The 15,286-nt window shown below is 39.2% G+C and overlaps 1 protein-coding gene across 1 annotated transcript in view; it reads left to right on the top strand.

The window, feature by feature from the left end:
- Positions 1–677: 677 nt before the first annotated feature.
- The window catches only part of FAM155A (family with sequence similarity 155, member A), a 976,131-nt gene continuing 961,522 nt past the window's right edge, over positions 678–15,286 (top strand). Inside the window, exon 1 of the mRNA XM_006846680.1 lies at positions 678–1,574. Within this exon, the coding sequence (XP_006846743.1) occupies positions 678–1,574 (897 nt within the window). The remainder of the gene's footprint in view (positions 1,575–15,286) is intronic.

Raw genomic sequence — 15,286 nt, 5'->3', positions numbered from 1 at the left:
GGGAGAGCCCTGCCGGCGGCTGCTGCCCAGGCTCTGGACTAGGGGAGAGGGAGACAGAAGTAGGAGGAGGAGGAGGAGAAGAAAACGGAGAAGGAAAAGAAGGAGGAGGAAGAGGAGGAGAAGTGGAGGAGGAGAAGAGGAGGAGGGGAGGCGCTCTGGTCGCCGTCAGTGGGCAGCGGAGACGCGGCATGCCCCTGGCAGGGGAGAGCGGGCTGTCCTCAGCAGGGCCATGGGAACCCGCTCTCTGACAATGCCTGGGTGACAGGAGCCACGCCAGCCACCCCGCCACCTCCACCATCACCTCCTGCACTCAGCCTCCCCACCGGCCACCAGCACCAGCCTCTTCCGCCTCTCTCTCTCTCTCTCTCTCTCTGCATTATTGTTTCCCACTCTACAGAGGATGGGGTCGGCTGATGATTAGGTCGGAAGCAAGTCAGATCTTCCAAAGCCTGGTAATATTTCTGTAGGCAAAAGAAGAGAGTGAAATGATATAGAGTGAGGGAGACAGAAGGAGAGAGAGAAAAAGAAGAGAGAGAGAGAGAGAGAGAGTGAGACAGAAAGAGAAGAAACGGGAGGAGGGGATAAGGAAATAAAACCCTTAAGTCAATGCATGTTGTTGTGACACCGGCACGGGAGCCCTCACGGTGGAGTCGGCCAGGGCTGTGCGTTCCCAAAATATGACCAGGGGTGCTTGGATGTGTCGGCAGTATGACGACGGCTTAAAAATCTGGTTGGCAGCACCCCGGGAGAACGAGAAACCGTTCATCGATTCAGAGAGGGCTCAGAAATGGCGACTGTCTTTGGCATCTCTCTTGTTTTTCACAGTCCTGCTTTCTGATCACTTGTGGTTCTGCGCCGAGGCCAAACTGACCCGCACCCGGGACAAGGAACATCATCATCATCATCGGCAGCAGCAGCAGCGGCAGCGACAGCAACAACAACAGCGACAGCGGCAGCAGGAACCCTCCTGGCCCGCACTCCTGGCAAGCATGGGGGAGTCCTTGCCCGCCGCCCAGGCACAGAGACTCCTCTCCGCCTCCTCGTCCCCCACACTACCCCCCTCTCCGGGAGACGGCGGCGGCGGCAAGGGCAACCGAGGCAAAAACAACCCGAGCAAGGCTTTTTTTCTAGGAAACTCTGCCAAACCCGTGTGGCGCCTGGAGACTTGTTACCCCCAGGGCACCTCTTCGGGCCAGTGTTTCACAGTTGAGGATGCGGACGCTGTGTGCGCCAGGAACTGGAGTCGGGGGGTGGCGGCCAGGGGGGAGGAGCAGCAGGTGAGAGGGAAGCATCAAACTCCGCTCTGGAACTTGTCGGATTTTTACCTTTCGTTTTGTAATTCCTACACACTTTGGGAGTTGTTCTCGGGGTTGCCGAGTCCCAACACTTTGAACTGTAGTCTGGATGTGGTGCTTAAGGAGGACGGCGAGATGACCACTTGCAGGCAATGTGTCGAGGCTTACCAAGACTATGACCACCATGCTCAGGAGAAATACGAAGAGTTTGAAAGTGTGCTCCATAAGTATTTACAGTCGGAGGAGTATTCGGTGAAATCCTGTCCTGAGGACTGTAAGGTAGGAACACTGGATTCTCCCAACTCCCTTTATGTTCCTTTCTGCCTCTTTGCTTGGTTATGATGGTATCTTTTACGTTTCAAAAAACATAGTTCCCAACCCCAGGCTCTGGTGATTACCGTGGTTTTTAGAGATTGACTTGCTGTTTTAAGTCAGGAATACATACGGGACTATTAGTGGAATTTTTTTTGGGGGGTGGGGGTCGGGGGTGGCAGTGAGGAGGGATCTTGAAAGATCTCACTGATCCCTCTGAGACGATGAAACTATTGTTGAAATTTATTTCTTAGAGCTATGCTGTTGGCTCAAACTCAGTTACCTTTCTTAAAAATTGAAATTTGAATGTCGCTTGTTAGGATGACTGTGCACTGATGACTAATGACCACAACCAAAATCAACTAGTCAGAGGTGGGCATGTATGTTTTGGCATATGAAGTTGCATATGCGATCTCTCTTGTAATGTCATTAAATTGATTAGCAAGAAGAAGGAGAGAAACTTTTTGTGTTGTTTGAGTAGGATTAAGAAAAAAACCTTTGGTTTGTTTTGACATTATTCTGATTGTTTTGAAAGTCTGGTGTCATGAATTTTTTTTCTTGTACTTGTGGATAATCGCTGACTGAGACAGTGTGTCAAGTTGTAATAAGATAGCTAATGATCTATTATTATTGTTGATTTATTTATTCGGCACCTTATGTAATTAAGTTGAAAATTTTCACAATTACTGTCAGATGCATGATGCTAAGTACTAGATTTGACTGAATTCTTTAACTTGTAGTATAGTGAACCTCTCCGTGTTGAATATATAAAGAATATAACGCGTGGTGTTTGGCTAAGAAGTGTAACTAAGTTTCTTAAGAAAAGATCAGCCTTTACTAAGTGTCGCTATCCGTGGTGCTGAAACGAGATTGCCCAAGAATAATGTTTAAGGTGACGAGACTGCAGTGACCTTTAGTAGTAAAGCAATGATGACAGAATTTCAGCAACTCTTAAAGTTTTGTATTAAGGATGTAATTTATCATTGCAATAAAAGGTATTTATTTTCAAAAGAAATAATAATCATGTTCTATCGCTTCTTATCTTTTCCTTACTCCCCCAACCCTACACTTAAAAAGAAAAAAAAAAAGTCTCCGTTTTTTCCTTTGCTTTGTCAGGGAGACAGTGATGAGGAAACGCAATGAAGGGAAGTATGAATCAAGGGATTCTGTGAAATTTTAACAAGAAGACTAGGATAAGAGATACCTATTTTAAATGAACATAGTTCAAGAGCTGTATTTTAGTTTGGATTGACTAGGTGTGCTTTTGATGATTAAGCTAATGTAGACTGACCCTGCTTTGCAGATACGTGTTTTAGAGCAGAAATAGAGATTTATTTTGGAAACACTAATGTTAAATTTATAGCCATAATTTAGAATGCTACTTCATGTGATAAATTGTGACTTAAATGTCTCTTTTTTAAAAAAATCGTACAACTATACCTCATATTACTTGTAACTTTCCTGAAAATTAGAATTAATATTAGTGATAGAAATAATAATGGATGGCTAGTCAGTCTGTTTATTGAAGTTTTATTTATTTTGGCAAGGTATGTTACACTGAAATTATAAAGGTAAGGGGTCTACTGTGTCTTCTAATTACACCACTAGTAAAAGGCTGAAGACGATTCAGTATGTTCCAGTATATTTATGTTTTGAAGTTTCAGAGTGCACTTTGTAATAATTTAAAATTTCCTACTACCCTGAATGTAAATATTCGTAGCAATTTCTGATAATCTCATTTTGCAAACTTTAGCAGTTTGAAATATAGTCCATGTTTTCACATGTTGTTGTTGTGAAGTGTCACTGAGTTGGTTCCGAGTTATAGCGACCCTGTATAGTGTGTCAGAGGAGGGAATAATGAGCTTGAACTGCCAACCTTACAATTCAAAGAGACTTTGTGGTCCAGTGCTTTAACCCACAGTGCCACACCACACAGTGACATGTTTTTAAATAAGTATGTCAGTTATATCCTTGGTCAAGCATCCAAAAACTTTATAAATACCATATTTACTCCATGACCTGAATTAATTCTAAAGTTTACATTTGGATCATAGCCATAAGATGTGGGTTAAGTTAATTTATAATATTGTAGACTATAAAGGAGTAATTGTTAACTGGCTGTACATAGACATATTATAAAGACACTAATTCCTTAAAGAATCATCACAATGAAAAATAAACATAGTCATTTGAGTTTCTCATGCCCAAAATACAGTCCTAATCACCCATGATGTCTTGTAGCTATTTTTCAGTTATATGATTCTTTCCCCCTTTGTTTTATCAATTTGAGATATGGATTTTTGGTGTGGTGCTATAGGTTAAGCACTGGACTGCAAACTACAGGGTCGGCAGTTCAAACCCACCAGCTGTTCCTCGGAAACCCTATATAGGTTTGCTTTGAGTTGAAATGGATTCAGTGGCACTTAACAACAACAACAACAACACTGTTTTTTGTTTTGTTTTTAAACAGCACAGTTTTAGATTTAAGGTGCTGATGCTTTTGGTTGAAGACTCACAAATCAGTTGGTTATTATGTAAAAATGCAAAGCAAGCATAGTTGCTTGGTTAAATATATGATTTAAGATTCTGAAAAAAACTCACAAACATACCAACATGCAGACTATATCATATGGCTTAAAATGTTATTTGCAGTTTTTTAACATTCCTATGTTTCAGTTTCTCTCTGAACACTTTTTTACATATTTTAAACATACTTATTTTTAAAATGACTATTATTAGGAATCTGTTCAAGATACAATATGGAAAAGGTAAACTTTCTATTTTTTTAGGTAGCTACAAAGTCCTGTGCTGCATTAAAAGTAAATGTGTTGTATTTCTGGAGTGGATGTCACATTAAAGAAAAAATCCAATTGGAACACTTTGTAAATGCCATATTTACTAACATTATAGACAGGGATACATGAAATTATGTTCCTAATATAAATTGTTAAAATATCTATTTTAGAATCAGTATATTAATTTTAACATAGCCATATATAGTGAAGTGATTAATGTAATGGTGTCCAATTTTGAAGCATTATCATGTTTCATTGTTTTCTCCTCTCCTTAATTAAAAAAGTTGTTGTTGTTGTTGTTAAGTGCCATCGAGTTAGTTCTGACCAATAGCGAGCGACCCTGTATAGGGTTTCCGAGGAGTGGCTGGTGAGCTTGAGCCACTGACCTTGCAGTCCAGTGCATTAACCCACTGCGCTACACCAGGAGTCCAATTTAAAAAGTAGCACCTACCATATATGTTTGAAATAAAAATGGATTAAAATTATTTTTAGTGTAAATTATTTTAAAGGGCGTTCTGACCCATTACCTTTAACAAGCTAAATGTTGTTTTAATACTATCATAGTGTCTTAAATCCATAGCAGTTGGAGGGAAATAAAAATAAATCTGGATTTTCTTATTAGGTAAACCTTTGTACTACAACATATGATCAAGATGATAGTTTCATAATACTCTAAGAAATATCTGCTTCAATTAACAAAATAAAGATACATATTCCTCTGGGAAGTATGCTATGGCCCAATAAAGAAAGAGAACTATTGTATATAGCATGTATACTATAGATTTCACGATACTTTGTTATGTAAATAGAATACCAAAATGTCGGACAGTAATTATACCCAACAGTTTGCAGTGTTGTGCAAAATCATATTGATAATAAAAAGTAAGAATCTGCAAATACATTAAACCGAAGGTGAATACTAAACAAATGAAATAATCTAAGTTATAATACTATAAATATATATTAATTTGCTTTGTTTACTTTAAGATCTTCACTTACATGGGCAACTCTTTATGAAGAATATTTACGAAGGAATAGTATAAAACTGGAATATCTAGAGAATATGCATTTCTATATTACAGGTAAACTTTTGTAATTACTGTCATTGTTTTAAGTGCCCTCGAGTGGGTTCCGACTCATAGCGACCCTGTACAGTGTTTCTGAAGAGTGACTGATGGATTTGAACTGCCAGCCTTACAATTCAAACTGACCTTGCAGTCCAGTACTTATCCTACAGCACCACACCAGGACTCCGTTTAATTACTGGTAACTTTATTTACTTTCTATGTTGTTGTTGTGAACGGTAAGTGCCGTTCAGGTGGTTCTAACTCACAGCAAGCTTGTCTAGAATTTCCAAGAAACAGCTGGTAGTTTGAACCCTTGACCTTTTGGTTAGCAGTCTAGTGCTTATCTTACAGTGCCATATCAGGACTTCTAACTTACAATACCCTAACACAAATAGTCTGTGAAAGCAGATTTTAGATAAGATTGTAACAGAAATAATTGCATTTTATTTACTTTAGTTTTCACAGAATAAATTCATTCAGATACTCTCAAGAAAACATGCATTCTTAAATTGTGATTTTTGCAGTCTCATTTAAAGGATATTATATCATCCATTTTCATTTAATATACACTGATCAATGGGATGCTTTGTAGCCACTAGGCATATATGACAACCTTGAGACTCATATTTTTCTATTTTGCAGAACCTCTGACAAAGATTAGCAAGTTTGAGAACCTAGTTTGGTTTGCTTAATGTGAAATTTGAAAAAAGGCAGTTCTTTAGTGTTTATTGTGGTTCCACGTTCTGTTGTTGCTAAAGGTTGTTGAGTCATTGCCTACTCACAGTGATCCTGTGTAGGGTTTCTGAGGAGCAGCTGGTGGGTTTGAACTGCTGACGTTGTGGTTCTAAGTCCAGTATTGATCCTGCAGTGCCACACATCAGGTGCTACATACTATGAAGTCTCAAATAAATAGTTTCATTAAAAAAAGAAAAATTAAGTGGCTCATGTTTTTTTCTCCTTAAATGTTGAACCTCAAACATTATTTTGCAATTGTTTAGCTTCTATTGTGAATACAAGTCAGCCTCCAGAGGTGCAGATTACATCTGCATATATATCTCCTTTACATTCTGAAACTTTAGTTATTATTTCCAAACCTTATTTTGTTTCTCAAAAAATGAAGGTTTGACCATGCAGATTATCATTTTGATATTTAATAAGATTATTAATAAGGTCATAGACATTTTCTATGACCTGGATTTTTTTTTTTTTTTTAATATGTTTGCTCTAAAGAAAACTACTGGTTTATGACCTGTGTTTTATTTTTATGGGGAAACACCGGGAGTTTTACTTCAGATACCTTTTGTTGTATAGAATAAAGAGTGAATGTTTTGCTTTGAACTTTTAACTGGGTCAATTTGTTAGCTATGTAGGACATAGTCGCAAAGTCTTTGAATACTTGCTGTTATTCACTGGTTTTAATCACTTATTAGATGAGGTAGTGACAACATACACAGGTGAATTAAAATATGAAGGAAAAAAAATCTAGCAATCCTCTAAGTCTCATCCTCCCCCACATATACATCACAATCTACTAAGATGATTTGCCCAGCTCCATGGACTATGTGAAAACAATCATACAGAGAAGTGTTTCAGAGTGTTCGAATGACCTGAGCCAATTACCTTTATTTTCAATTCTCACCTTTTCAAAGCTTCTTTTTGATAGTCCTCACATTGATTAGGTACCAAGTATGCACTTGTTTGCTGTGCATAACATTACATTGCAATAGTACTGAGTGAATGCCAGTGAAAATCTACTCCAGATCAGTGGTCCTTAGAATCGCTTTAGACTGTCCAGAGAAGCTTTCATAAAACTGAGACCTGAGACTGCCCACCCCATCCCCAAGAGATTCTGGTTTTAATTGGGCCAGTTGGTGTTATGGGCATTATAATCCTGTCAAGTTTCTTGTTTTATTGTGCAGTCAGGATTGAAAACCACTGTTGTAGTTGGAAAGCCCTTTTATGGTCTAGATCTCAGCAGTACAGAAGAATCTCATTTGCATAGTTGATGAGAGTGGATTCAGACAGATATGTTTACAAGTGCAAAGGAAACTGGACATAGCTAGAGGGCATGGATGCAAATCTGTCCTGAAGGAAGTAGATGAGGAGAGATCTAGGTGAAAGGATTAGAGGAAGTGCTAAAATAGAACACAGAGATAATGGACAAATCAGGGAGAGGATGGAGATTTTAATGTATAAGGATGGGTCTTTTGACTGGTGAGCTTTCTGTCTTTTAGGATTGAGTTATTTAACTGGTGTTAACATAATGGAATTAGCGCATGTGCACAAAAATTGAGTGACTGCCTTTGTGAGACCTATCAGTTAGTTATAGGTACTCAAACTGGCTGTTTTTGTCTCTAATTTTAGTCTATGTTGTTGCTGTTAAGTGCCATCCAGTCGTTCCAACTCATGTTGTTGTCAGGTGCCATCGAGTCGGAACCGACTCATAGCGACCCCATGCACAGCAGAACGAAACAATGCTCGATCCTGGGCCAACCTCACCACCGCTGCCACCCCCGAGTCCATCAATGATGCCACCTGACCGATCCATCTCGTTGGGGGTCTTCCTCTTTTTCTCTGACCCTCCACCCTACCCAGCATGACATCCTTCTCCAATGATTGTTTCCTCCGGACTACATGTCCAAAGTAGGAGAGACGAAGCTTAGCCATCCTGGCCTCCAAGGAGCATTCTGGCTGCACTTCTTCCAAAACAGATCTATTGGTTCTTTTGGCAGTCCATGGCACCCTCAGTATTCTCCTCCAACACCACAACTCAAAGGCATCAATTCTTCTACGATCCTCCTTATTCACTGTCCAACTCATAGTGACCCTGTATAGTGTTCTGAAGAGCTCCTACCCCATGCAAGAATAACAATCTTTTGTCAAAATTGTGTGATCGGAAAATACATTTTTATCTCCTTGTCCTTGTTTTCCTTCATCTTTATCTGTGAATCCCCATGTAGCTGTGTTTCAAGGCCTGTGTCCCATGGGAAATATAAAGCTCAACATTATTTTCTTCCTTCTTTCCAGTTTACTCCTATCAAATATGATCAGTTTTATGTCTTTCTTACAAAACTATTACTGTTTTGGTTTATTTGAAAGGAATATTGAACTCAGATGTAAACCGATGATCATGACAATGCATTTGCCATTTCAGAAAATGACTTGAATCACTAAGAGAAATTTAAGGACTGAAAGGAAGCTTCAGTCAGTGGTAGCTAATAAGCTTTAGAGTTTACTAGCTGTCAGGAAGTGTTCTAACTTAATAAATCCTCATGCCTACTCAGTGACGTAGGTCTTCTCACCTGTCTTATAGCTGAAAGTCAAGGACATCTTAACTATCCTGACATCAAACAACTGCTTATGTGTTAAAGACATTTTAGCACTCTAATCTGTGTTCTTTTTTTCTGTTTTTATTATGGGCATTTTAAAACAGTTTTTAAAATGGCTCAATTAGTATAATAAACCCAAAAAATGTCTGTCCTTAGATAGAATGCTTTAAAAAAAATATAACCACATCTACTTACTTCATTTATTTATGTTCAGTTTATCATTTAAACATTTTACACATGACTGTGGTTATGGTGGTGATCCGTGTGTGTTGCTGAGTTAGTTAGCACTGCTAACAACCCTGTATAGGCTTTCTGAGGTTCTAAATCTTTATAGGAACAGAAAGTCTCATCTTTCTCCTGCAGAGTGGCTGGTAGGGTAGATTCTAACTGCTGACCTTGAAGTTAGCAGCCCAGATGGTAGTTTACTACAGTACCAGAGCCTCTTATCTGATATCTAAGAGTCCTGGACAGCTGCGCTAGATGACCATGGATTGCAGATTCACTTTTTGAAGGCCTAGGGAGGCTAGGAGTCCTGGCGTGGCACTGTGGGTTATTGCGCTGGACTGAAAGGTCGGCTTGAACTGCAAGGTTAATGGTTCAAGTTCACCAGCTGCTCCTTGGAAATCCTATACAGAGTCACAACCGACTCAACGGCACACAACTACTACGACTGCTAGGGAGGATATGAATGTGAATAAAAGGTAGGAAGACCAACAGATCACTTAGATTTCTGACTTGAGTTTTAGAACCTTTGCTAAGAAACAATGTTTAGAAGGTTTTCGTGAAAAGAAAATAAAATGTGAAGATCCACAATATTTCATCGCACTGAATTCTTAAATTTAATAAGATGCACTCATTTTTGGTTTATGATTTTCAACCAAGAGTTTTCATTTTGACACAGTTATTTTCAAAAGCTGTTTGAGTTTTTTAGTTGGGAATGGTCCATATATTTATTGCCTATCACCTACAACACAGAGGAGCCTGAATTTGTATCTCTCAGTTTTAAGCGTAAACACTTCAGACTGGAGCAAAGAGTTGCTCTTTTCAATTCCTTAAAATATTCTGTTTCCTAATAGTTTACTTTTACAGAGGCGGCAGATTTCATAGGTAGGCTCAATGATGCCTGGGTCAAACTATGGCTAAGCTCTCGTGAAATACAGAAATGGCCATGAAATCCTGAGGCTCAATCTCTATTTTGGCATTTAACTAATTACATACATAAAATGGAGTCTTGGTGTGGTGTTGCAGGATAATGTGCTAGACTGCAAGGTAAGTTTGAACTGCAGAGTGGGCAGTTCAAAGCTACTAACCGCTCCTCAGAAACTATATACAGGGTCCCTGTGAGTTGGAGGTAACTTGACAGAACTTACTAACGTATGTAAAATGCAGTTAATTCTCAAATCGTTTGGTTATAAGGATAAAACAAGGAGTATGATGCGCTGGACTGCCAGGTTAGTTTGAACTCTAAGGTCAGCAGTTCAAGCTCAACAGCTGCTCCTTGTAAACCCTATACAGGGTCGCTATGAGATGGAACCAACTCTACAGCACTTAACCATAACAACAACAACATGATGTGCTTGACACACACTCTAGCACTTGAAAGCGCTTGATTACTGCTAAGTGCCATCCACCTAAGTGATGATAAGAATCTATGTGTTATTAAACCCATGTTTCATATGAAAAAACTGAGGCTTATAAAAATGAAATAATTTGCTTCTGGCAGTATAATTCCATAGCTGCAGTCATAGTTCTGAGTTATGTTTGACAATTTTCAATTTCCAAGTTTTCTTACTATTATTCTTATTCTTATGTGGTGCTGTGGGTTAATGCACTGGACTGTAAGGTCGGTTTGAATCCCAGGGTTGGTGGTTCAAGCTCACCAACCACTCCTCGTAAACCCTATCATAGGGCCACTATGGGTTGGAACCGACTCATTGGCACTTAACCATAATAACAATATCATACTGCTTTTAAGGAGCCCTGGTATCATAATGGTCAGCCGTAGGCTGCTAACCAGAGGTCTGCAGTTCAAATCCACCAGCCGCTCCCATAAAGATTTACAGACTATACAGTGTTGATATGAGTCAGAACTGACTTGATGATACACCACTACACTACCACCATACTGCTTCGAAGTCAATCATGCCCTGAGTAGGTGTTTCAAGTATTCAAGTGATCAAGATAAGATGAAGGACCCAAACAACCTCACAGGCTATCATCAGACCACCAGATAAACAGTTATATCTCAATGTGATAAGTTGGTTACTCACCAAGATTGGTGAGGGAAGACTGTGATGCTCAGATTGCCTGATAGCATCAAGAAGTGCTTCACAAAGGAGACAGAGGAGAGGATGTTAGATATGGGCTTTGAAGCATAAAAACGAGTTTGTCCTGCAATGATGGAGAAAGATTTTAAAGGTAACGGAAGAGAATTTGCAAAGGTACAAAGTGATAAAAGAGACTGGGGCTTTCAGTGTGGCCGTGATTAGGGTATGTCCTGAGCTGTAGGGAACATCTCTAAGGAGATGTTAGTGCTTGAGGATACATGCGAGACCAAAAGGTTGGTTTGAACCACAGATTGGCTTTTCAAACTCACCAACCATTCCTCGAAAACCCTATCCTGGATTGCATTGAGTTGCAAGCAACTCAATGGCACTTAACAACAACAACAATGTATTTGAATCTCATTCTCTGTATGATAAAATATCAGAGAGGAATTTTAATCAAGGGATTGATGTAGAACAATTTGTTTTTCTCAAAAGTTAATTGTAGAAAAATGTGACCGTGGGTTAGAAGTGGGTGAAGTGATGTCAGAGAGACCAGTAGAGAAGCCACTATCTTCTGTAGGAGTAATGTGGTGATCTTATAAATCAACACTCTCCAACAGAATTTCTGTCACAGTGTAAATGTTTCCTAGTCTGCCTTGTCAACATGTGGCATTGTGTTGGTTCCGTAGGATAAGCGCTGGACTGTGAACAAAATGGCTTATGGTTTGAGTCCACCAGCTGCTCTGTGGAAGAAAGATGAGGCTTTCTGCTCTTCAAGGATTTTTCAGACTTGAAAACCCAACAGGGTCATTATGAACTGGAAATGACTAGATAGCACTTTACAACAGCAACAGTTATGTGTACATTTAAAATATGGTTACTATGAATGAGGAACCTAATTTTAAACTTTAAGTTAATTTTTATGAGTTTGAAATTTAAATAGCAACATGTGCATGTTATTATTGCTCTTAGGTGCCGTTGAGTCAGTACTTTGCCCTGGGCTAACCTCGCAATCATTGCTCAGCCTTCATACCGACTCTATGCACAATAGAACATAACACTGCCTGGTGCTGGGCCAACCTCACAATCGTTGTTAAGCCTGATTCCATCACTGCTGTCACTGTGCCAATCCATCTCATTTGGGGTCTTCTTTTTCTCTGACCCTCCAGTTTAGCAAACATGATATCCTTTTCCAGTGACTGGTGCCTTCTGATAATATGTACGAAGTATGAGAGATGAAGTTTGGCCATCCTGGCTTCCAAGGAGCACTCTGGCTGCACTTATTCCAACACAGACCTGTTTGTTCTTTTGGCAGTCCATGGTACTTTTAACATTTTTCTCTAACATCATAACTCAAATGCATCAATTCTTCTACGATCTTCCTAATTTACTGTCCAATTTTCACATGCATATAAGATTATTGAAAATACCATGGTGTAGGTAAGGTGCACCTTAGTCCTCAAGCTGACATCTTTGCTCTTCAACACTTTAAACAGGTATTTAGTGCACATGTTGTTGTTGTTAAGTGCCGTCAAGTTGGTTCCAACCATAGTGACCCTGTATAGGGTTTCCAAGGAGCAGCTGGTGAGCGTGAACCACTGAATTTGCAGTTCAAATGACTTTGCAGTCTGACACATTATCCCACGTGCCACACCAGGACTCCTTTAATGTACATTGTTGTTGTTGTTAAGTGCCGATGAGTCGTTGAGTCAGTTCTGACCCATAGTGACCCTTTATAGGGTTTCCGAGGAGCAGCTGGTGAGCTTGAACCACTGACCTTGCGGTTCAAATGGCTTTGCAGTCTGATGCATTAACCTCAGCATCACATAATGGTTAACATATTGGACAATAAAATTCTAAACTATTCTGGTAGCTATAATTAGAGAAGAAAAGCCAGATAAGGAAGACATTTCAGAGTTCAAACGGACAGTATTTAGTAACTGATTGCTAAAAATCTGAGAAAGGGTGGATGTTAATGCTATTAAATTAGATTGGAAATACTGGAGGAATAATACATTGTGAGTGAGATTGGTAGATATAATAAGGAAATAATTTTCAGAAATAATGACTTCAGGAAGTTATGACCAGGGAATGGTACACCATGTGAGTTGGGAGCTTGGGTGTGAAGGTCACCCTATACATGTGGAATTGATCCTAAAAGCTGTGGACAGAGTTGAGAAAACCTAACAAAAAGTATGTGAGAATGTCAAGCATTCTGAGGATGATCAACATTTAATGTTTGGGTCAGAGAAGGAATCAGTGAAAAAGATGAAGAAGGATAGATGGAGAAGTAGAGGTGGAGATAGAGATTGTTGTTGTTAGCTACCAAACAGTAGGCTCTGATTTATAGTCACCTTACGAATGAAGGAAACATTCAGAAGAAAAAAATCCTGTACCAGGTTCAGGATCTTCGGCATGTTCGAGTCCGTTCTTTTACCTATTACTCCACCCTACCTTAGTGAGACTTTCTTTCCTCACTTTCACTGCCCCTCTGCTGTACCACACATAATGATGCCCTTTTCCAGTGATTGGACTTTTCTGATGATGTGTATAATGTCAACCGAAGTCTTACCATCTTGTTCCTAAAGAACATCCTGGATGTATTTCTTCTAAATTTGTTTCTTCTTTTGGTAGTGCATGGAATAATCTGCCTGCACCATGGTTTGAATGCATCAGTTTTTCTGTCTTTTTCACTCTCCAACTTTTACATGCATATGAGGTGCAGTTAGATATACCTTAGTAATAGATACACCTTAGTAATCAAAGTAACATCTTTGCTTTTTGGAAAGATTTAAAAATTTTTTTAAAGAGATAGAGTGAGGAAGAGATAGAGAATTAATCCTGAAAATATGATAGTAGGAACGACAAAAGGAAGGATTATAGGAAAGATGTAGAATCAGGTTACAGTGCCCAATGTTGTAGAAAGGACAGAAAGGACACAGGCTAGGAGAAGGTCACTGAATTTAGCAATTAAATTTTTGTGATCTTACAAGACCAGTTTCAAAAGAATGATAGGAAGAGATATTAAATTAGGATGGACTAAGGAATAAATTTGAGTTGCAGAAAGAGTAGTCAAAATCATTTTTTTTTTAAAGTTTGACAGTTAATAGAAAAACCAACAAAAACAAAAGCAAATAAGTGGGAAGATGTGAGTTTAAATGAATAAACATTTTATGAAGAAACAAGTTTTGGAATATTTGAAAATTTGATATAGAACCCAAACAGCAGGGAGAGATTAAAAGTACCAGGTTCAAAAATAATGAATTATGGTACAAGATTGCAATGAAGAGATATGTGATCCTTCTATTATTTAGCCTTAGGGAGAAATAGTTGTGTCTTATATGGGCTGTCAAAAGAACCAAGAGATGCGTTTAGGAAGAAGTGCGGCCAGAGTGCTCCTTGGAGGCTAAGATGGCCAAACTTCATCTCTCAAACCTCAGACACATTGTCAGGATGGACGAGTAACTGGAGAAGGATATCCTCTTTGGTAAGGTGGAGGGTCAGAGAAAAAGGAAGACCCCCAACAAGATGGACTGGTCAAGTGGCAGCATCAATGGACTCAAGTGTGGCAACCTTAGTGAGGTTGGCCCAGGATCGGGCAGTGTTTCATTCTGCTTGTGCATAAGGTCACTATGAGTCAGTACCGACTTGATGGCACCTAAGAGCAACAACAACAAATATATGTAACCTTATTTTGTTGTTCATGTTTTAAATGGGGGGAAAAATTTACTTTCAGGATTTTAGAAAATAGATACAATTATTAACTCTAATATGCTTAAACTAAGAAGCCATTTCAATTACATTCCTTTTTTTTACAGTTTCAAATGATAAGTAATTATTGGGTCAGCATGGCATTATGAATGAGGGGAAGTCAAAATGCTGCTATAAACTAACGTTGTTCGGTGCTGTGCATTGGGTTCTAACTCCTAGTGACCGTGTGCACAACAGCAGGAAACACTGGCCAGTCCTGCAGCAACCTCACAATTGCTGTTACGCTTGTGCCTCTGCATGGCTTCTGTCTAGAGCTATACACTTGTGAAGACTGGTTGTTTCCATCTCTGACCTTTCCCTGAAGAATTCTGAGCTCTTCAGTTTACATCATGTCTCAACAGCTATTTTGGCATTCTCAAAGGACAAAAGTTGTGATCCTTTTAAATGTTCTTTGAGTTTGGGAAACAAAACGAACTCTGAGGAGTAAGATCAGGGCTGTAAAGTGGATGC

Source organism: Chrysochloris asiatica, unplaced genomic scaffold (assembly GCF_000296735.1).
Source record: "Chrysochloris asiatica unplaced genomic scaffold, ChrAsi1.0 scaffold00029, whole genome shotgun sequence".
Taxonomy (NCBI): Eukaryota; Metazoa; Chordata; class Mammalia; order Afrosoricida; family Chrysochloridae; genus Chrysochloris; species Chrysochloris asiatica.
The sequence above is the reverse complement of the archived record's forward strand: the minus strand, read 5'-3'. Positions and strand labels throughout refer to the sequence as shown.